Raw genomic sequence first — 22,949 nt, 5'->3', positions numbered from 1 at the left:
GCAGTGTTTGATTCCGGGATAGGATAGATCTGTTCCAGTCGAGGATTCCATTTTCTTGCTCCTACAATGGAACAAGAAAACAGAATCCAAAACCGGTGATGTGAAGGAGCCCTAAGATGTGTGTTTTCTAGGATTTGCTCCCCTCACCCCGGCGACACCCAAAGAAGTTACAGGAAAGGGAATGAGAGGTCCTGAACATAATCCGGCACTAACACTGCAGCACATGGTAATCATTAGACTTGTGCCCGTTCCTACAAATGGCAGCAGCGCCTGTCGGTACGCAAACCTATTAATTAGCAGAAAGAAAAACGATGAAGTCAAAATTCTAAGAAAGGATTTATTACACAAACGACATGTAAAACGTAACGTACAAAGTGCAAAGAAACCACCGAACACGTCACCCATCTACACCGCCTGGCGGCTCCGCAGCACAAGGGATGTGTTGCAGGAGTCGGGCAGAAGCTGGATCAGCAGATATTCTAGTTTATTGGACAGTTAAAGACAAATCAGCAGATCTACCACAATCCAATGCAACCTGAAATATAAGATCTCTGCGCAGTCTACGGAGATGACTGTATGGATTGTCGGATTAAAGGAACTTCACTGTATGGATTTACGGAGTGCTGCAGGTTATTGGCTTTGCTTCTCCAGCGGGCAGAGAGGTAACATCAATCCAGCCAAGTCCGGACCCCCTCCACGTGGGAAATGCACAAATACATGTGACTGAGGCATACAGGGGGCGCCCAGCCTTATATGAAGATGGGCCTGTCTTGTATGGAGGATCTATCTAACTTAAAGATAAATGTTCATGCAAATGCCTACCCTCCCCCCTACTCAGTCCTGGACGAGCAGTCAGTCACCTTTCTTACACCCAAGTCTTAAAAAGGCTATGCAGCGGTAAACTATTGATAGGTCATCAATAGCAGACTGCCAGGTATCCATCCTAAAGGACCCCCACTGATCAGCTGTTTGCTGTGATGGTGTGCTTGTGCACGGAGCCGATTTCTGCAGCAAGCAGACAGCTCCATTCGCACTGCAGTGGCCAGGCTTGGTACTACAGGCGAAATTCCCTTTGAAATTACAACTGGACAACCCCTTTAAGGGCCCCCTATACACTTCAGAGGGAAAAAAAGTCAGCTGTACCCACCATTTCCTGGTGCACTGGCTGACTCTTGGATGTGTATGGGGGCCTTCTGATTCTCTGTCGACAGATGACATCAGGGCAATGAAGGAACGGGCATGTCGATTGCAGCATCCTTTTGTTCTCCCTGGGAATAAGCCACCGAACCAGAGCTTTCCCCACTGTGCGTATTGACAGCACATGCAAGCATTAGCAACCTGAGCATGCATTTGTATAAAGAAGTTGGAAGGAATGGTTGTCAGCTCACTGATCATTCAGCCCGCAGCTACTGAAGGTGTCTGGGCAGATTTATTGTAATAGGTCTCGAACGATGAGGCAAGAAATCAATGGAAAGATAAAACAAAAGTATCAGGACCATCGTCCAAGTAGTTTAGAAATTAAGCGCTCTCTATTTTATGTACATTGCGGATTTGCTTTTTTATACAAATTTTAAAAGGCGAACACGAAGAAGGGACTACGATATATACAGAGTGGTAAAAACCTAATAGTGCTCCGGAATATCCAGATGAGCCGATCTGTAAACACGCTTTACTGGAAAAGCTAAGACATCCCATTTGCACCTTATTCATCGATAGAAGGAGGTCTCCCAGGTGAGGCAGGTTATACGAGGGCCCCCTAGGTGTTCCTGTCCTACCTGGGGATGGTGGTTACTAGTAGGCACTGAATGGCTTCGGGTCAAGTGGGATCCCTCTAGACAGACTGGGCGCTCCTCATCATGGAAGCCTGGAAGATGTTGTGGTATTGCTGCGTCCAGTCTACAGGATTGGTTTTTATCAATCCAAAGCATTGACAATGAAAGAAATCTGCCAGATTCTGCAGACAGCCGCGACTGGAATATAGAAAGTACAGAGATTCATTATACCTCAGCAGCCATTAGTAGGAGAAACTGATGGAATGATAGACTGCATATACCATTACTGTCCTCAATGATCCAAGGCTGCTGTGGATCATACCCGGCACTGAAGTCAAGGGTGCGGTTCCCATTAGGGTTGTGTATCCTGCACTGTGTCTGTTCTGCTTTAAAGTAACAGAAAAACTGGAATAAATGCTTCCGATTGTTTCCCCTTCATCTCCATGGGGTTTCCGTTTGCTTTCCGTTAGGTTTCTTTTTTTTAATGGACAAAGTAGCTTGGTCTGCCGGACCATATGATCCGGTAAAAAAAACCTGAAACCGAACGGGATGGAAGCAGAAAAAAAAATGTAAAACCGGAAACCCCATTGAAAGAAGTGGGGCAAAAAAAATCCTGAAACTTTTGTTTCCATTTTTCCTGTTACTAAAGACAGAACAGAGAAATGGAAATTATGCAGGACATACAATGAATACACCCCAAAACTGAACAGGTGGAGCCATAGGGAGGAGAGCAGGGCCACATACTTTTATGGAGCCTTCATCCCTGTTTAATGAAAAGTTCTTCAACTTTCTGATAGACTTCACATTTATACAACCATTAACCTTTCTTCTTGCAGAAAAGCCTAAGAGAGGACTCCACCTAGTGGTGATAGAGCAGTAGACACCAGGGAAATTTCAGCCCATTTAGATAAGGTTTCTCATGATATTATATTGCATTCCCCTTGCTGGGAGCAGTAGTTCTACATATGACGAAAGCACAGAGATCACTTACTTGTAGGGAGACTTCCGCAGCGGCACTTGGTGCTTGCCGAGTCTGTTCTGCATTTGGAGATTGAATCTTTCTTGAGTTGTCACACCTAGAAATATGATCTACACAAAGCAACAACAGATGTAAGCACAATATAAACTACAGCAATAGTCCTAGTAACTGAGCCCATCAAGTGTTAAAAGGGGTCTTCCAGTGAAATACTACTGATGAAGAAAGATCGATCCCGATCAGCTGATCCAGAGCCCACTGTAATTGCAGACAAAGCTCTGGTTAAAATTAAATGGGAGCTGCACAGGGGTCAGAGTAGCAGCTTCCACTCTTTAGCCCCGAGTATTGCAGTGATGACAACAGGCGCCCGATCAGCTGATCTTCTGGGGTCCCAAGTAGCGGACACGAGTCAATCAACTATTAATGACGTATCATGAGAATGGGTCATTAAAGCTATTTCACTGGAAAACTGCTTCAATGTTTGTTAGGCTTGGCCCAAATCCACAAGGATTCTGCAGTAAAAATTGCATGGGTTATATTTCAGATTTCACTAAAAAAGAAGGGACAGAGGTGCCGTTATAGCACTGTGTACCCGTCGCAGTTTTTTTCCTGCACAGTGATGCCCCTCGGCCACCCAATGATTCCATTGACTATAACGAGGCCCACTTGTTTGCCGGCCATACAGCCGTCATTTTACAGTGTTTGACAGGATGAAATACCGCTGCATGCATTGTTATTTTGTTCTGTTTTTTAAGGGAAATCTGGTTCGGTTTGGGACCTCCGATGTGGATGTGAATGAAACCTTAGACTGGTGGGTATCCGGCCATTGGAGCTCCCAATGATTGCCCTTTCACCTAGCCAAACCGAAGCTAGGAGGAGTTTGAATGGAGTTGCAATCTAACATGCACCCTGCCACTCCATTCAAAGTCTATGGCATAGGGTTTTTCTTTTTTGGAGGGAAGGGGGCGAAAGGGTGCAGAGACCGTGATACTGGAGTTACATCAGTCTGATAATCCATCACCTATCAAGTTCCCCTAACGTCTGGTTTAGTCACCTGGTATAGCTGCAGTATAAGCATCAATGTAGACCAGACTGTGAGAGAACACACAAGGAGGAAGATATAAAGAACCCACGGGGAACACGATATGATCTCCGTCAGGAAACCTCCAATGCCGTCTTTCTGTAAATTGCTGGAGCACTCATTTACCCAGACTACAGGAAAAGAAGAAATATGTAATGATTATATAATAAGTACATAACGCAGTAAGTCACAGCCGCCATGATCAGTACTTACATATGGAGGAAGCGTAGATCATCCAGTGACCCATGACTACCAGAGCAAAGAGGAAGAGCACAAAGTAACGATGGTTTCCAGCACCTGGAAGATACAGAAGGCTGAGGATGATATCACAGTATGACAACTGCTGTTCAGGACTTACGGAAAGCTGGGTGACAACCCTTTAATTATATTTCCTTACTCTACAGTAAAATATGCTCCTTGATAAAATTACAGCCTCTTACCAATGCAACGTCCGGTCCATAGACAGTGTTGATCAAATTTAGCCACACAGGCATTGCATGAGTGACAGTGCATCGACCTCAGCGGCTTCTTCACCTGTAGAATAATACAAAGGGTTAATGAAACTGCTAATAGAAAAATGTATTAAAGGGATTGTGCTCAGATGGCATACCCAGTTTATATGTCCTATATGAGTGTCAGAGACGGCCCCCAATCGGAGCACCCCTCTATGGACAGAATGAAGAGTCGTTGGCCGTTCTTATAATTAGAGGACGATCATTCATGTGAATAGCTGTCCTGTGTAACATTTCAACTGCAAAGAAAGTTCTCGCTTGCCGCGGCTTTCACTGGCAAGATCAGCTGCTTGCTAGGCATGCTTAAAGCGGGACCTGGGGCGATTAGGCCCCACATGCTGAAAGACGTTGTGCATATTGGCACCGTTTAATTATAGTAATAGATATAGAAGTGCTTTGATCTGTGCAGCAATACCATAAATTACGAGATGAAAGACTGCATTCATGCAACGCTCTGCTAGGTCCCTCGTACAACAAACACCATTGACTTACATTGGGGTCTATCTTTCTGCATAGTACTGAATGCAGCAGTATTTATCGCATCAAAGACAGACTGATGGAGGCTCCAAAAATATCCTTACTTAAGTGTTCTTCTAAAGGGTTATATTTAAAGTGACACTAACCAAGAAGAAATAACATCTGTGTGTCCCATGACACCAGAGAATAGATGCATTTCTTGCTTGGGTGGGAGCAGCTTTCTGCAGCAGGTATCCTTGTTCGCTGCCGTGTATACAATGGCAACCAGGAAAGCCCCATTAGTGGACGGCACTCATGAACTGCAAGCGAGATTAAGGAGGAATTGTTCCTAGTAATGGCAACCAGCAAACAAGAAGCCAGGAAGTTGTTGGTCACTAAAAGTAACCTACAAATAAGGGCCCTTTTATACGGAATGATTCCTTCAGGTAATCGCTGAATCGTGCGAAACTGAATGATAATTGTCCAGAGTAAACATGGCCAATAATTGAAGGACAATTTGTTTGCTTATCACCTGTCATTCATTTTATGCAGGCATAAAATACCTGGCGATAGTCGGGCCGTGTGAACAGGTCGTTCATCTATGAACTGCCTGTTTACTCTGAATAGAGGTGGGCGGCTGGAACAGATCTGCAGTGCGCTCCACCTCCATTCAGTAAGCTCTGTGAAAGTACGGGAGTGATAATCTTTAGGATGACTCTAAAGCAGGGGTCCCCAACTCCAGTCCTCAGGGACCACCAAGTAGTCATGTTTTCAGGATATCCTATGGTAAGAACACCTGTGGCATTATCTGAGGCACCGACAATAATTACATCACCTGTGCAATACTGAGGAAATCCTGAAAACATGACCTGTTGGGGGGTCCCTGAGGACTGGAGTTGGGGAACACTGCTCTAAAGCACTCAACACTCGTCCCATGTAAAAATCACCCTAAGGAATCCCTGAAGAGTCACAGCAGCCTGTATTCGCCCAATCCGCTAGGATTCCATAATTGTTTTAGAAATGACCTAGATGAGAGACGTACCAGGCAGGAGGTGCAGAACAGTCTGATGTCCAGACACCCGGCTTCAGCAAGACTGATGATGGTCTGCAAGAAAAAAAAAAAAAAAAAAAAAAAAAAAGAGGTAACTTTATTAAAGATGTTATTGACAAATCCTTAGCAAAATCGTGGCCTTGTTCATTTTCACCTTTGGCATTGCAGCTCCTCTAGGCCGACTTCACAAAGGCTGTAAATACTGTGGAACTTTCATAGCCTTTACAGTATAAGCCATGTAGAGGAGAATTCAAAAATTACCTTCACACGGAGCAGAAAACTTCTACAACTAAGGCCGAATGCACACGGCCGGGTCAGATTCTGACTGCGAGATCTCTCTACCTGTCAGTTGCCTTCTCTGTGCTGCAGATGTGCCGGCTGGAGCGCCGCCGCACAGTGCAGAGAATGACGCGTCGCCAGTGACGCAGATCCGTAGCGAATTGCCGTGGGACAGACGGCTTCTATTGACTGCAATGAAAGCCGCCCGTGTGAGGCTCGCACTAGAATAGGACATTTCCTCCACCCAACCCCCCACCCCCCGCGAACAGAAAATGGAAATCGATTTCCGCTTGTGGGCATGGAAAAGTGTTTTGTATAGCATGTCTATGGGTAGTATTTTGCTACAAGATCCGGAGGCGGGCGCCCGCTTCAGATCCCGCAGTGAACATACGCCTGTGTGCATTGGGACAAATCCATAGAATTTTTGAAAAATACTGCGGATTTCAAAACCACAGCATGCCCATTTATATTGCGGATTTTCAAATATCGGAAGTGTAGATTTCAAGTTTATTTGTTGAGGGGTTTCCGCTGCAAAAAGCCACAGCGAATGTACTATGGGTCCTTTTACACGGTTCAGCTATCAGCCCTTGCATGATAATCGCTCCTGTGCCTTCAAGCAAGAGTGAACTAGAGGCAGAGCGGGCTGGAGATCGCTTCGGCTGCCCACCTCCATTCACAGCAAACAGGCCAATAGTCATTTGATTTTTATGCCGTTAGTTGTTCAGTCGCTGACCGGATTTACACTGAATGATTATTGTTCTGATTCGAGCAATCCAGCAAGAATCAAAGACAATCGTTCTGTGTAATAGGGGCACCAAGTATGAAGGTACCCCCAGCGATGTGGTGTTACTGCTGGGAGAAGCTGCCGACGTCTGCACTCTGATAGCACAGAAACATCAAATTACATGTCACGCCTGAAAAAGGATTCGTTTGTCTGTTTGTGACAGACTGTTGGAAGTTAAGAGAGACCCCGTAGTCCAATTCTGTTCTTCAGTCCCCGATATGAGAGTAATTGTGGCTATACAATCCCAAAACAGAAGAGTACCTGTTTCTTCTCCTCTTCTGAGCACTTGATGTACCCGGGATCTGTTCTCCACGTCTTGTAGAAATAATATAGAAGTAGGAAGACGCTGATCATAAATGGCACTTGGACGGTCGCTTGAGCCAGCTGTAACTGAACATCGATAAGGAACAGAACAAACAATTGGCCCCTTACAACCTCAATCATTAACTATTGATTTTATAAGAGGATGCCTGTCACTTAAACATAAACCAAACCAAAGGAGGCCGACGCATAGACAAGTGCAACTATACAATTTTTTCTCTTCACAGCCACCCCATGGCACCGAAATCCCCATTATTGTGCCAGGAGTGCAGCGTGTGCAACTAGCCAGTCAGTCGCAGGACGGGTCTAGGTTGCCTCTTCTTCCATCAGCTCAAAAGTCGCCCCTGACTGCTGACTGATGACTCCAGCGCCCCCGAGCTGGAGAAGCCCAGAGTGCGAAACGCACTTCCGTTTCCAGCTCAAGGGAGCTGAAGACATTAGTCAGGAGCCAAGGGGCATGGTTTCTGCCAATGGAAGGGGAGAGAGAGAGAGATCAGACAAGTCTTGCGAGTGAACTGCCCATTGGGCCAATTACAATTTAATGGCATATTACACAGAGTAAAATTGGTGATTTTAGGTCCATGGAGTAGGTCTGAAGAGAAAAAAAGGAATAGTTTTACTTGTCTATATTCCATTTTTGGTTAAGTTTGGCTTATGGCATTTATTAGGGGCAGACTTCCTTAGAAAAGGAGTTACATATGCTATATGAGGGCATGGGGCCCCTCCTATATATATTAAGCAGCAGGGTCATTAATGTCAATGGGTACCATGTAACACTGCAGGTGGAAAAAAAAAGGGGGGGGGAGGGCGCTATACCATATTTTTTTGTTATAAATTATATGAAATGAGAGTAATTGATATTGTCTTGTAAACATGCAAAATCAGCACGTTGTTGGAGGATCTGTCAAATAGACAGCCGACACCAACATCATTCATAACCCTTATTGCACATGTGAAAAAAAATAACGCTGCCTTCAATTTGACCATTAAGTTGCAGTTTAACAATTCCCATAATCTTGTTGCAGTCACGCACTTGGATATTGAAGAATTTTAGTCTGCACTTCATCAAGATTACTGCTGTAATTCAGACGCGCTGGTAGATTTCAGCACATTTCAGGTTCTGCCACAGCCTCTCTGGCTCAAGTAAGACCTTTCACTGGGCCACACTTGGTGTCTTACAGGGCAATGGAGAATTAAACTTCACTGATGCTACTACCTTGCTCGATTATAGCACTACGCCACTTTTGAAGTGCAGTTTTATGGTACCATAGTTCCACCATAGAAAAAGGATATCAGGTAAGAAGCAGAAAAACCACGTCATGAACATCCAGAAAATGGAACTCATGAAGATGATGGCGGGCAGATGCTTCTGACTGGTTGGACCAACAAGCCGCCTGAAAAAGACCAAAGAGAAAGAAAGCTGTACAAGTAGTATATTGTAGGCAAACTGTATAGAAACTGCGACTATAGCGTTCTCAGTGTCAAGGAAACCTTGTATAATTAAATGGCATTTGCTAAAAGAATGGACAAGAGCTTAATTAGCGCAGATTAATTAGTGCACACAAAAAAGTGCACCGGAAAGTAGTCGATTGGAAGCCCACTCAAAAAAGAAAAGGGTCTCTACAAACTTTACACGCCCTCCTGCAAGGGTTAGGAATCTATGGCCTTCCTTTACTGAAGCTCTTGGCTTCAACCCGTGTCTACCGGGAGCCAAAGTCCAAGTTTGGCTTCCCCAGAAAGGGAACCCAGGGGCTGCAAAAGGGCAAGGATCCTGATGGCATCCCCCTACACCTCCTGCAGGACATCCCACGAGGGCACGGCACACTGAAAAAGTTCTTGTGACAAATGAACAAAGACCGTGAACACACAGGGACATGAAGAATAAATCTGGATGTGCACAGTGAATTCTGCCCGGATAGCCTGATTGCGAGTATCCTCAAAATAGTGAATCACTGGGACTCACATGGACAGGGCGTTCAGGCACCCAGAGTCAGCATGGCACATCGTGCTTCCAAACTACCCAACCTCATGGCTTTGTAAGGCCCCAAGTCACCTACAGAATAGCGGTTAGGCCAACCTGCGTACAGCCAACATTCTACCTCTCAGTGCATTACTGTACCCGCCAATGGCCCAGGCCTAGCCACTAATAACAGATACCTGATCTTAGCCAAAAACACCAAGAAGTGATAGGTTTGAGCCCCAGATGTCAGATAAAGTATTGCCTGACATCTCCCCTCATCCGGCACCCTGCGGCTCATACTCCTCCTTTTTTCTGTTTTCCCCGGCAATCAATCACAGCAAGGAAACCCTTCTTCACCCAGTACCATACACCCATCATGTATGTCAGGGACATGTCACTTACCTGTCTCTCTAACATATTATATATTATACACACATACGTAAAACATGCTGCAACAAACCTGGTGAAGAGCTGAGAGCCAGCAGTGACCAGAGCGAAGAGCGTCCCCTTTAACAGCCAGGAGTCTGTATTCAAGTTGAGAATATATCCGATGCCCCCCAGGAGAGACAAGCAGACCAGGGTCACCAATAAGATCTGACGGAAAATAAGGGTTGCATAAGATTTATCTGCCTTTTTAAACAACAACTCCACTGTTAAGGTGCGGCAGGGAACACTGTAAAATCTAATGGGTTCCGATACTATATGGCAATAGTGCATATAATGAAGCTCAGTATAACTTTATGCACCCCGTGCCTCTGTCCCAAAGTATAACTTCACTGTATACACCCTGTGCCTGTGTCCCGATTCTGCTCTATACCCCATTACTTCCAGTCCAGACTCCCCACTCCATCCAGAGTCTAGCCTATGGGGCTCTGTGACTATACATTAATAGAAACACATCAAATTATGGGATGGTTTTAATTGCAGAATTACATAACTGTTAATTGCAGGTCGCCCCTTACCTCGTACTTCTGTAGGATCTTCAAGGCTCTAGAATTACGTCCTGATCTTGAATCGGCTTCGCTAGTCAAAATATGGGTAATTAGTCGATTTCTGGTTTGTCGGGCGAGGTCAAGAGGAGTTTCTCCCTGTGAAATAGGAAAAAGACAAAAACGTTGGTTGAAGAACGGAGAACATTTTAGTGCAAAAGAGAAGCATGTCGGATGGGAGTGCGAGTCTCAGACAGGGAGGGGTATTGGCAACACCCAAAACTTGTCTTCCAGATAAAAAAAAACAAACAAAACCATAGTTGGTTCATTTCTGACCTTGGCGTTCTGCACATCCAAACTCGATCCAGCCTCCAAGAGCAAATCCACAGCATTGATGTTGCCAGAGGAGACGGCGCAGTGCAGCGCCGTGTTCTGGTGGATCTTGTCAGCGAGATTGATGGATGGGTTTAGCTTCAGAAGGAAGCTTGTGGGTTCCATACTGAAAGAAAGCAGAGATCTTATTACAATGTGGCTTCATGATTAACTTACTGGGAAGACCTTTATAAATATAGAGAGAGAGGAATAAGAAATCTATTCAAAACAATCAAAAAAAGTAATAGTAAGACCCCAGGTCCGCTCAAACCCAAGGGGTCTGCTGTAGATAGAGCCGTGCACGGCTTTCAATGATCTGAAAGCAGCTGAATAATGATCTACTAAGGGTGGCAGATAAACAAGTGTGGGCGATATGAGCATTAAAGGGGTTGTCTGGTGCCAACAACTGATGAGCTATTCTCAGTCTCCATTCACTTTAAGCCTCCAATCCTGGGCAAGCAAAGATGGCAGCAGCGCTTCTCTGAGTACCTGATGCGCAATGTACGTTAGTACACATCGGTAGTCTAAGACACTGCATGATACCGACGCGGTGCAGACCAATGCACAGAGCGCATTAGGTAGTTGAGAAGTATGGCAGTGCTGCCATCTTTCTCCAGGGGAAGGAGGGTCCATGTAGCTGCACCAGGCACATGAAAAGGATATGCCCACCGTTGCAACTTTTTTTTACCATTGCTCCACTACATCTGAACCCCTTAGTAACGAAGCTTATTTGCGCCTTAGTGGCGGAGCCAAATTTTGGAAATCTGATATGTGTCATTTAACATAGAATAACTCCGTAATTTGTGTATATTTATTAAAAGCGCCAAAATTGGGAAAACATTGAAAAAAAAAAATCTTTTTTTTTTCCTTCACATTTTCAGCTGCAATATCTCAGATATGTTCAAACACCGTACAAACTTTTCATAAGATATATATTACCATCTGTTTACTTTATTCTGGAAGTGCATTTGAAAAACTTTAGTTTTTTTTAACCATTTAGCAGACGTACAAATTTAATGTCATTTTAAAGCCATTTTTTTTTCTATAGTGCACATGAAAATGAGGATTTGCACCCCAAAATGGATACCCCTGTTTGTCCCGTGTTCAGAGACATACCCATTGTGGCCCTAATATTATGTCTCTGTGCACAACGGGGCTCAAAACGAGAAGGAGCAGCCGGTGGCTTTCAGAATAGAAATTTAGCATGAAGGTGATTTAGGCCCCATTGACCACTTGTAGAGCCTGTGAGCAGCCAAAACGACAGAGAACCCCCACAAATGACCCCATTTTGAAAACTAGACCACTTAACGAATTCATCTAGGGGTGTACTGTGTAGTTTAACCTCACAGTTTTTGAATGAATCTAAGGAAAGACTTACACCCCCCCAAAAACAACCCACCGATTGTCCCGTGTTCAGAAACATACCCATTGTAGCCCCAATCTGCTTACTGGACACATGGCTAGGCTTATAATGGAGGGAACACCAATTGGCTTTCAGGGCCCATTGCTTACTTGTAGAGTCATTGAGTGGCCAAAATGATAGAACGTCCCCTACAAGTGACCTCATTTTGAAAGCTAGACCTTCAGCCCATTTATCTAGGTGTGTAATGAGGGGAGATGAAAATAACTTTTGAAACTTTTATTTTTTTCTTACTTTCATGTGATCGCCGGTATCCATTAAAAATAACAGCAGTCCCGTGACTGTGGTGTGCGGTCCACGTGACAGCTCCAAGCTGGCGGCTACCTCGGGGAAGCCGATGGCATGGAGCTGTCACACTCGCAGACTCCGGGGCTTTATTCTACAGGGCCAACGTGTTTTCACAGCCCCGTAGAATAAAGCTCAGACACCCAGTTTCTGCCATAAATTATACATAAACCTGTCGGTCCATTGAGGACACGCCCCCTCCCACTTTTAGAAACAGTGCCAGGGCAGAAGGCCGACGTCCTTACGCCACCCTTTGCGACTTTTCTACGCCAGAAAAATGGTGTAGAACTCTTATTAAAAGTTCCTCATACTTCTGTATAGGAGCTGTAGGTACAAAACAGCAGTAGATTTTAATGAACCCTTTTCGCAAAGCTGCTCATATATTTTTAGATGTATTTGAGAAATGCTACAGGGAGTCCAGGGAGGCACTTTTCATACTTCCTAAGCCCCCGGTTACGGTGCCATCTCCCCGCAAAGTTCCATCACCTTTGGGCCCCATAACTTAGTTTAGGTGATGACGGTGTCCCTCTAACATCCTGTACTATACACACACACACACGTATATTAATCAACAGAAGACATATTATACTCTTTATGAGCTTATAGCGAGTTTATTCTCATTACCCAATAATCTTCTGTGCAGACAACATGAGTGGCGTCATCCCATTCATATCTGGAGCATCGATGTTCTGTGAACAAGAGAAATAATTCCAGCTGACTGCGCACATTGTGGGAGGAGAATCAACGGTCCATCAACATTTTACTGACTATATGGAAGAGATTTTATAGTTTTAGGCCAATAAAAATAGTTCTGCAACTCTAATATTCTATGGGGGAAATTGACTAAGCTAAAAGCATCACTTCTGCACTAAAAACACTACGTAGTATAGAATTATACATACCTGCCTAAAGATACCCCAGATTTGTCATCCAGTGTGATAAATTCAGCACATTTTCAGACTTCCTGCTCTACGTTTATCTAACCATTAGTAAGGCCTTACACACGCACAGGTGGGACGGATTCCGCGTGCGGAATCTGTGCAAAAGTGGAGCACGGTGCAATTCTTTCTCTGTGAGTGGAAACTGCAATTGCTTACGGGTCGTGTGCAGAAGAATCATTTTTGCATAGCGGTTTTCAGGAGGTGGACGCCCGCTCCGGATTCCGCAATGCAAATCAACCAGTGTGCGTGAGGCCGAAATCTGCCCCTTTGTGTTTAAACGCCTCACCATTTTTAACATCTCCGTTTATGGTCTCTGTATGGGAATATTCTGCATTACATCCGAAAATCCGTATAAACTTAAAGGGGTGTCTGAGTTCTGTAAAGTGCATCTTAACTGGTCCCCCTTGGTGTAAAGCACCTAATACTCACCTCTGCCCACTCGTTCCCCGCTGGCGGCTCCAGGTCTCCCTGCTGACCTCATCTTTACAGGCTGCAGTCGGCCCGAGTCAGCTTCAAACAAGCTGCTGCAGCCAATGACAGCGCTCAGCTGTCATCACCCAGTGTAGTCATTAGCTGCAGCAGCAAGTTTACGGGACATCATAGGCTGCCTGCAAACAACATAGCGGAGACTCAGAGCTGCCAGCAGAAGATAAACGGGCAGAGGAGAGTATGGGCTGCTTTGTTATTTTACACCACTGGGTAACTTGTACAACCCGCTTTAATTACTTCTCATAGCTCTTTCTATAATTGTATTCGGCAGACAGTTGTCGTCCCGATGCCTTTTACCTGCACTGATACATTGTAGTACAAGAGAAATAAGCGCTGCTGATGTGTTTGGGGTCGGATAGTTTAGAATGGATACAATTGTAGCAAACTCTCTGATAGGAGGATGGCTATAATGTTCCATTCACTGACAACAAGTAGAAGCCTTAAAATGGCGAGGCTTTGAAAAATAAAGTACTGGTATATTAGAAAGTTGCAGAACTTATTTCAGTATTAAACAGTAGTTTTCCAGCTCCACATACCTGTCCTTTGGCGATGAGATAAGCTATGATGGGTAGGTGCTGGTACAGGACGGCCAGGTGGACGCTGTTATATCCTTCCCCATCTATCAGGCTTGGGTCTGCGCCGCATTTCATCAGTAGTATAATAGTCTGGAGGTGTCCTTGTCTGATGAGGAGAAGGGAAAAAAATAAGGAATTGTCATCACAGGTGTGAAACAAAAAGTAAACTCCAAAAAAATGGCATCTGACATTGCAATTACCCCTCCAGATGCTGTAATGACTATTTCACTGTCACACTTTATGGAAGAAGGTACCCTAATGAAAAGCTGGTCATTGCTAAAATCCCCCTAAATTAGCTTTAATCTGTGGGGGCACCAGGCAGGAAGTTTTCAGTTTCAGTGCAGAACCTCCACAAGTGAAATATAGCATAACCCCCCCGGAGCTCCGGTTATGTAAGGGCTACCAAGAATCTTAGCTTTAAAAATGACACCAACAGCATGTCTATAGCCCCGATAGAACCTGAGCGACAGCCAATTAAACTAAAATGAGCTCTGTTCATCCAAAACTGTAATGTCCTCTTCCTGTAGAACTAATGGAACTTGTTCAAAACTGCTGGAGTTACTTTCCTGTGTACGGGCACCTATAGGTAGAAGGGAGAGCTCTGAATGTTTGTCGATGTGATCAGGACCGGTTTGACCTTCTAGATACAAACTAAAATCTTTCCATTCATTAACAACATCCTGTGATATCAGTCAGGAACTGAAGCACAAAGTACATTAGGAAGGTGACCAACTTTTCATTCCAGTATAATTAGGATTTATTTATAATAAACAGCTGGAGAACAAACAAGAGCGAAGCGTAGAGGCAGCAACAATCACTACACAGCAGCTCAGGCCCGACAATCACTACACAGCAGCTCAGGCCCGACAATCACTACACATCAGCACTACACATCAGCTCAGGCCCGACAATCACTACACATCAGCTCAGGCCTGGGAGATACAATAATCTCTCCAAGCAAAGACCCAGGAGCAGTCAGTGGTTCGCCCGGTTTCCCAGGAATGTGACTGAATGAGGAAATGAATGCATTTTCCTAATTTCAAGGGATGTAATCTTACAATATATACACAGGGGTGCGGTTATTTACTACACAGGATATGGGTTTATTAAGCAGGTGCCAGTGACTGGGGGGGGGGGGGGGGGGGGGGGGAAGAGGCATGAATACTTACTGGTTATTTACACATTCCCTGCTTGTAATTACCAGGAAAAACCTGACCTGTAAATCTGACCTGGATTATATAGGACGTTCTGTCCTGATCACAATGGGTTATTCAGACATCAAACTGTCCCTGACAACATGCTGAAGGTGTAAGGAGGGAGGAGGGGGGTACAAGTTGAGCAATTATACCTCATGCACACAGATCCTAAACACAGTTCTGTATCTCTACAATTTCATACAAAAATAAATAAAATAAAAAAATTATTTTGTGCGCCAGTGTAACAAATTTTGAGAAATAAACTTATTATAATACTGCCCCCCCCTATGCACAAGAATATACCTACTATAATACTGCCCCCCCTATGTACAAGAATATACCTACTGTAATACTGCCCCCCATGTACAAGAATATACCTACTGTAATACTGCCCCCCATGTACAAGAATATACCTACTGTAATACTGCCCCCCATGTACAAGAATATACCTACTGTAATACTGCCCCCCATGTACAAGAATATACCTACTGTAATACTGCCCCCCATGTACAAGAATATACCTACTGTAATACTGCCCCCCATGTACAAGAATATACCTACTGTAATACTGCCCCCCATGTACAAGAATATACCTACTATAATACTGCCCCCCATGTACAAGAATATACCTACTATAATACTGCCCCCCATGTACAAGAATATACCTACTATAATACTGCCCCCCATGTACAAGAATATACCTACTATAATACTGCCCCCTATGTACAAGAATATAACTACTATAATACTGCCCCCCATGTACAAGAATATAACTACTATAATACTGCCCCCTATGTACAAGAATATAACTACTATAATACTGCCCCCTATGTACAAGAATATAACTACTATAATACTGCCCCCTATGTACAAGAATATAACTACTATAATACTGCCCCCTATGTACAAGAATATAACTACTATAATACTGCCCCCTATGTACAAGAATATAACTACTATAATACTGCCTCCTATGTACAAGAATATAACTACTATAATACTGCCCCCCATGTACAAGAATATACCTACTATAATACTGCCCCCCATGTACAAGAATATACCTACTATAATACTGCCCCCCATGTACAAGAATATACCTACTATAATACTGCCCCCCATGTACAAGAATATACCTACTATAATACTGCCCCCCATGTACAAGAATATACCTACTATAATACTGCCCCCTATGTACAAGAATATAACTACTATAATACTGCCCCCCATGTACAAGAATATAACTACTATAATACTGCCCCCTATGTACAAGAATATAACTACTATAATACTGCCCCCTATGTACAAGAATATAACTACTATAATACTGCCCCCTATGTACAAGAATATAACTACTATAATACTGCCCCCTATGTACAAGAATATAACTACTATAATACTGCCCCCTATGTACAAGAATATAACTACTATAATACTGCCTCCTATGTACAAGAATATAACTACTATAATACTGCTCCTGTGTACAAGAATATAACTACTATTATACTGCCCCCTATGTACAAGAATATAACTACTATAATACTGCCCCCTATGTACAAGAATATAACTATTATAATACTGCCCCCTATGTACAAGAATATAACTACTATAATACTGCTCCTATGTACAAGAATATAACTACTATTATAGTGCCCCCTATGTACAAGAATATAACTACTATAATACTGCCCCCTATGTACAAGAATATAACTACTATAATACTGCCTCCTATGTACAAGAATATAACTACTATAATACTGCCCCCTATGTATAAGAATATAACTACTATAATACTGCCCCCTATGTACAAGAATACAACTACTATAATACTGCACCTATGTATAAGAATATAACTACTATAATACTGCTCCTATGTACAAGAATATAACTACTATTATAGTGCCCCCTATGTACAAGAATATAACTACTATAATACTGCCCCCTATGTACAAGAATATAACTACTATAATACTGCCTCCTATGTACAAGAATATAACTACTATAATACTGCCCCCTATGTACAAGAATATAACTACTATAATACTGCACCTATGTATAAGAATATAACTACTATAATACTGCTCCTATGTACAAGAATATAACTACTATAATACTGCCCCCTATGTACATTTGTTTTTATTCAGTAATTGATACCTGATGGCCCAGTGAAGTGGAGTGGAGTTTAAGGTTCCTCCCAGCTGATCCACAATTGCCCCTTTGGAGATGAAGTACCTGAATTTGGAAGAATCATACAGTGAGTTAAGTATCAGCGGGTTACCTTCTTCTGCAGACGAGTGCGACATATTGGCGGTATACATCACATATATACACACAGAGGGACGTACTTTATGAGCTCCAGTCTATTATTAATGGCCGCCCAGTGTAGAAGAGTCACGCTCTCATTATCTGGTTGCCGAACATCATACCCGGCCTCCACCAACTCTCTGCATCGATCCAACAAGCCGTGCCTGAAAAGAAACAAACATCATTACCAATAATATACAAAAAAGTAAATCTGGGAGGAGTGGCGGGCATACACAATACAGGCGGAGTACGATCATGGGAGCGGGATTACAGCGCAGCGACGAAATGAAAATAAATTAAAAAAAAAAAAACAGAACCCGGCGGGTCTGGAATGCGTGAGCTGGGTGGTTACTGCTCACATGTCTTGATGAGGTTTAGTAAATAAGCCCCACGTACAAGGGCCCAATGCCGATTTTCACTTTCATGGTCCGTCTTCAGGAGGAGCAGCGCCGACACGTGGCTGAGAGCCGAGCAGAAGTTACTTTGTTTAGAAGTTGGATAACTATATTGCTGGGTTCATCTCCGCTAGAAGTCAATGACTACTTCATGTCTGCAGTATTATTTTATATACATCTCCCCTATACAACCACCCCAAAAAACTCATTACTAGTGGTATTGGCCGATCTATAGGTGACTGTATGCACTGTGCAACACGTATAGTTATATGCCAGCAGTAGTGAATAGAGGACCGATCACCCAGGGTTTGTTGTGAAGCTGGAAGGACACAAAGATCACAAGAATCACCGCGGTGAGGAGAAGCCGTAATTACAATACACTCCGGTGGAGTCTATAAACCTGGAGCAAACAATAAGGAGGGAAGGTGGCGGAGGAAGAACAAGGAAGCAGACCGGCTAGAACCCCATCAACCCTGCCAGTGGCAGGGCGCCCGACCAAGTGCCAGCCGAGTCGATCCCTGGTGTGTGAGCGCTGCAGGGGGCAGGCAAGAGCCGGCTGTTCAAGGCGTGCAACACTTGTCGGAGCGTCCCGAACAAATATTGAGGACCTCAGCCCAGAAAATACAGCAGTCAGTAAAAAAATGGGACATGCAGCGATTTTGCAAACTCACAGCGACACTAGAGGAGGAAAACCGTTCATGTGAATAAAGCAGATTGAAATCAATGTTAACACGCAGAAGTTCAGTCGCCATCGGACGGCACTCGCGGGATCCTCCCCCGTGTGAATATACCCCAAGTATAGCCGTCCTTTTTTAATGATTTGTCATGTTAGTGAGGGGGTACGCGGGTAACGAGGACCCTTGATGTGGGTTGCGATCCTGCGTACTTTGATCAGTAGATTAAGCAATACTTTGTTTTTATTTTTGCACTAAGCAGTCTGGCTTTACGATGCTGGTGGAGCCCGGGGTGTCGGCACCAGGGGGGTTCAGTGCAGGGCAAGAGGAATGCCAAGGAGGAAAACATGAAAAATGTGTCTGGTCTCCAAGCCAAAAAAAAGCCTGGTCCTTGCTCCAATCAGAGGCTGCAGCAAACTCCTGGCATCATGGTGCCCAGGCTGATGCCAAGAGCTTGGAAGGCAACGCTGCAGCCTCTGGTTGGTCACAGCGGTCACCTAACTTCTGGTGTCAGACGGAGCTGGTGACCGGTGCCCTGGAGGACCGGAGGCAGGCGAGTGTGCTTTATTTTACTTTAACATATCGCCAGCCGATACCCATTTTTAAAGTGAACCCACACAACCCCCTTAAGGCTTATTCACACAGGTGTACTTCTCATCCATGTGACTAACTGGATGCACATGGACCCACCAAAGTCAATAGAGCTACTCAGACATGCATTTATTTATTTTTGTCTGTGACGTCTGCTTGCTGCCAGTGAATAGAAACAATTATGCTTACAAAAAAGCTGAAAAGCCCACACTGACGCCACACCCCTCACAACTGAGCTACAGGTCATCCCACTCCTGTCCTGATATAACCTGCACACTCATTAATATTATCGGGGCGTCAGTGACCTGATGCCTCAGTGACCTGATGCCTCAGTGATGTCGCATCTGTACAGTAAAGCCCTTGATCCTCCCGGCTTCCTCACTGTACTTACTGTGTGGCTTTGACAATATCCCAGCTGCTGTAATCCTCCACCGCTTGCTGGGCGGCCGCCTCGTGGTCCTCCCGTGGTCCTCCGTGCTGCGCGGTGGCATGGTGGTGGTGACTGTGTTGTGGACAGTGCGAATGGGACGATTTACACTGCAAGAAACAGAGAAAACCACAATATAATAACCTGCTTATTGGTGCAGAACGGGAGCGGACAACGAACCAACCTGAACCCCCCGCACCGAGGGAAGCTGCGGGCAGGACTCACATGGCAGCTCATCCTGCTGCACTGATTCTTAAAGGGCTTTTCCATGACTTGGCCTAACCAGAGGATGACTCATAAGTATCTATCCACATCCGACAGGCGGGGGTCTCCGGCCCACCAGCTGTCTGAAGAGGCTGCTGTGCCTGGATGAGCACCGCGGCCTCTTCACTACATGCTAGACACAGTGCTGTACGTTACATAGTGGCGATGCCTGGTATAACAGCTCAACTCCATCCGCTTGAATGGAGGTGAGCTGCACTTGGCCACATAACGCATGAATGTGATGTCACAGAGAAGACCCCACGGCGCTAACCGGAGGGCTGCAGACTCTTCAAACAGCTCATCAGTGGAGGTCCCAAGTGACAGACCCCCACCAAACAGAGATGGATGACCGATCCCGAGGACAGCTCATCAATATTTTGGTCCCTTTGAAGTGGTAACATTAAGGTTCTGGATCACCATCAATGACATCACTGGAGAACAACAAGAAAATCAAGACCCATCATCACCTTGATAGGTTTGTGAAGATGGAAACACCCGTAATATGCAAAGTAAACAACAACAACACCACGGCATCCATCATCCATACACAGCAGAAGACTAATATCACCGGTTATTCTACTACACTCCAACACCAATCCGGCCCCAGAAGTAGTCGTTCTGCTGCAAAACTCAGCATAGATGAACCTGGATGCCTTTATGCCCCCCTATCACATCTTGTATCCAAGCTAGAGGCGGTACAACAGGGTACTAGAGCCTCCATGCCTACCTGTATCACATCTTGTATCCAAGCTAGAGGAGGTACAACAGGGTACTAGAGCCTCCATGCCCGCCCGTATCACATCTTGTATCCAAGCTAGAGGCGGTACAACAGGGTACTAGAGCCTCCATGCCCGCCCGTATCACATCTTGTATCCAAGCTAGAGGCGGTACAACAGGGTACTAGAGCCTCCATGCCCGCCCGTATCACATCTTGTATCCAAGCTAGAGGCGGTACAACAGGGTACTAGAGCCTCCATGCCCGCTGGTATCACATCTTGTATCCAAGCTAGAGGCGGTACAACAGGGCACTAGAGCCTCCATGCTCCCCGTATCACATCTTGTATCCAAGCTAGAGGCGGTACAGCAGGGTACTAGGGCCTCCATGCCCGCCTGTATCACATCTTGTATCCAAGCTAGAGGCGGTACAACAGGGTACCTAAGTCTGCCTAAGGGGTCGGCTCTCCACAATGATGCTTTTGCTCTGATACTGTGATCACAATGTTACAATCACAGACTGTCTCCTCCCTCTGACATGTTAGTCACCGTGCCTGTATACGCGGCCTCATATCTGCGCCGCGGCCTCATATCTGCGCCGTATCCTCCAGTCCATCACGGAGGCGGCTGAAAATACTGGCAGATAAGCCCATCTGCCTGCAGCGCTTTTCCTCGTGTCCAACAGCCGGGCGGCCGCCATTACAGTGGATGGGACCCATCTGGCGCGGGTCGGCTCTATCAGACAACGTAGCTGGGGGACGCAGACTGCTGTAACTTCGTGTCCCATGGGGGTTTGTGTTAAGGACCGAAACTGCCTATTAAACTCTATAGAATCGCGTAAAAGCACAGTGAATGCACGGAGGCACGCCCTGAACGCACGCGGCCCGCCCTGAACGCACGGAGGCAGCAGAGAGCGGCAGGAAGTTCCTGCGTTTGGGTTTTTTTGCGTGCATGAAGACGCCGTAAATACAGGTACAAAAAAAAAAAAAAGCAAATACAGGCCGCGCCGGAGGGTGAAGACGGCGCAATTGTCATGCAACTAAACTATGTGTACGCGCCCGTATAGCGAGAGTATATAATATACTGGGGTATAGCGCGGCGCGGCGCAGGGATTGGGTGCTGACAAATGGGCCTTTAGAGATACTTCCTCCTCTACATTACGGATGGTGCTGCGCCATTTTGCAGCGGTCCAGATCATTTGCTCGCGGTCGGCGTGTAAACCTTACGAGCCATCGTGTGCAGAAGGAAACATGCGTTGCCCCCGGCAACCAATCAGAGCGCAGCTTTCACTTTACCTCCACAGTACAAGACGTGAAAGCTGCGCTGTGATTGGTTGCTAGGGGCAACAAAAATTACAGGGGAAGTCGGCCAGTTTTCGATTTTTAATCCCGCCAGTGACAGTCGCCGCGCAAAATATCACAACGCGGATCTGTAGCGGACAACAGATGTAATACCCCAGCACTGCAGGGGGCGCCATACCGGGGGACACGGACCCCTCCTGCTATATACAGGATCCCCCATATGAGGTCACTGTAGATAAACACCCCACACATTACAGACGGCGAGGATATAACGCCCAGCTCCTTACAGGGGAGACACCACAGTGTACGGGTCACCTACGGTAACCGGAGAGGGCCACTTACCGGGGAGCTCATGATGTCCGCCGCTCCCGGCCGTCACCACACCGAGCCACTTCCTGGTTACAACACTCCCCCTCTGTGATTGGTGGAACGCAGAATAGGACCCGCCTACCCGCACAACTTGTCAATCAAACTGCGGCTACCAATCAGAAGGGCCCGTCAGGGGGCGTGTCCTCGGGGAAAGCGGGATCTGAGGGCGGGAAAACCTCCAGTCACGTCCTGTTCTGTGTGAAACGCATGCACAAGCGGCGACAGCGCCACCTAGCGAGCAGAGCGTCGCTGTATTGGGGCTTGTTGTTTTTTCGCGGCATGAGTTGTATTTTCTGGAAAACTTAATTCTAAGTGGAAAGAAATTGAAGAAAAAAATACAACTCCACCGCCTCTATGGGGGCTACGGTCGCGTACTTTCACTATCCTGTGCGGTTTGGGGGCTACGGTCGCGTACTTTCACTATCCTGTGCGGTTGGGGGGCTACGGTCACGTACTTTCACTATCCTGTGCGGTTTGGGGGCTACGGTCGCGTACTTTCACTGTCCTGTGCGGT

At 45.4% G+C, this 22,949-nt stretch overlaps 1 protein-coding gene across 1 annotated transcript; it reads right to left on the bottom strand.

Moving 5' to 3' along the window:
• Positions 1-323: 323 nt before the first annotated feature.
• Positions 324-22,511, bottom strand: ZDHHC13 (zinc finger DHHC-type palmitoyltransferase 13). Its single transcript, XM_066583573.1, has 17 exons — positions 22,409-22,511; positions 19,752-19,897; positions 17,742-17,864; positions 17,551-17,628; positions 14,165-14,309; positions 12,823-12,887; positions 10,458-10,620; positions 10,155-10,280; positions 9,653-9,786; positions 8,526-8,626; positions 7,173-7,297; positions 5,840-5,902; positions 4,270-4,363; positions 4,043-4,126; positions 3,803-3,960; positions 2,764-2,861; positions 324-1,970 (listed from the first exon to the last, which is right to left on the bottom strand). The coding sequence occupies exons 1-17, from the start codon at positions 22,418-22,420 to the stop codon at positions 1,832-1,834; spliced, it is 1,854 nt and encodes a 617-aa protein (XP_066439670.1). The 5' UTR covers positions 22,421-22,511; the 3' UTR covers positions 324-1,831.
• Between the last annotated feature and the right edge of the window lie 438 nt (positions 22,512-22,949).

Source organism: Eleutherodactylus coqui, chromosome 11 (assembly GCF_035609145.1).
Source record: "Eleutherodactylus coqui strain aEleCoq1 chromosome 11, aEleCoq1.hap1, whole genome shotgun sequence".
NCBI lineage: Eukaryota > Metazoa > Chordata > Amphibia > Anura > Eleutherodactylidae > Eleutherodactylus > Eleutherodactylus coqui.
Note: the sequence above shows the minus strand (reverse complement) of the source record. Positions and strands in the feature narration are given on the sequence as shown.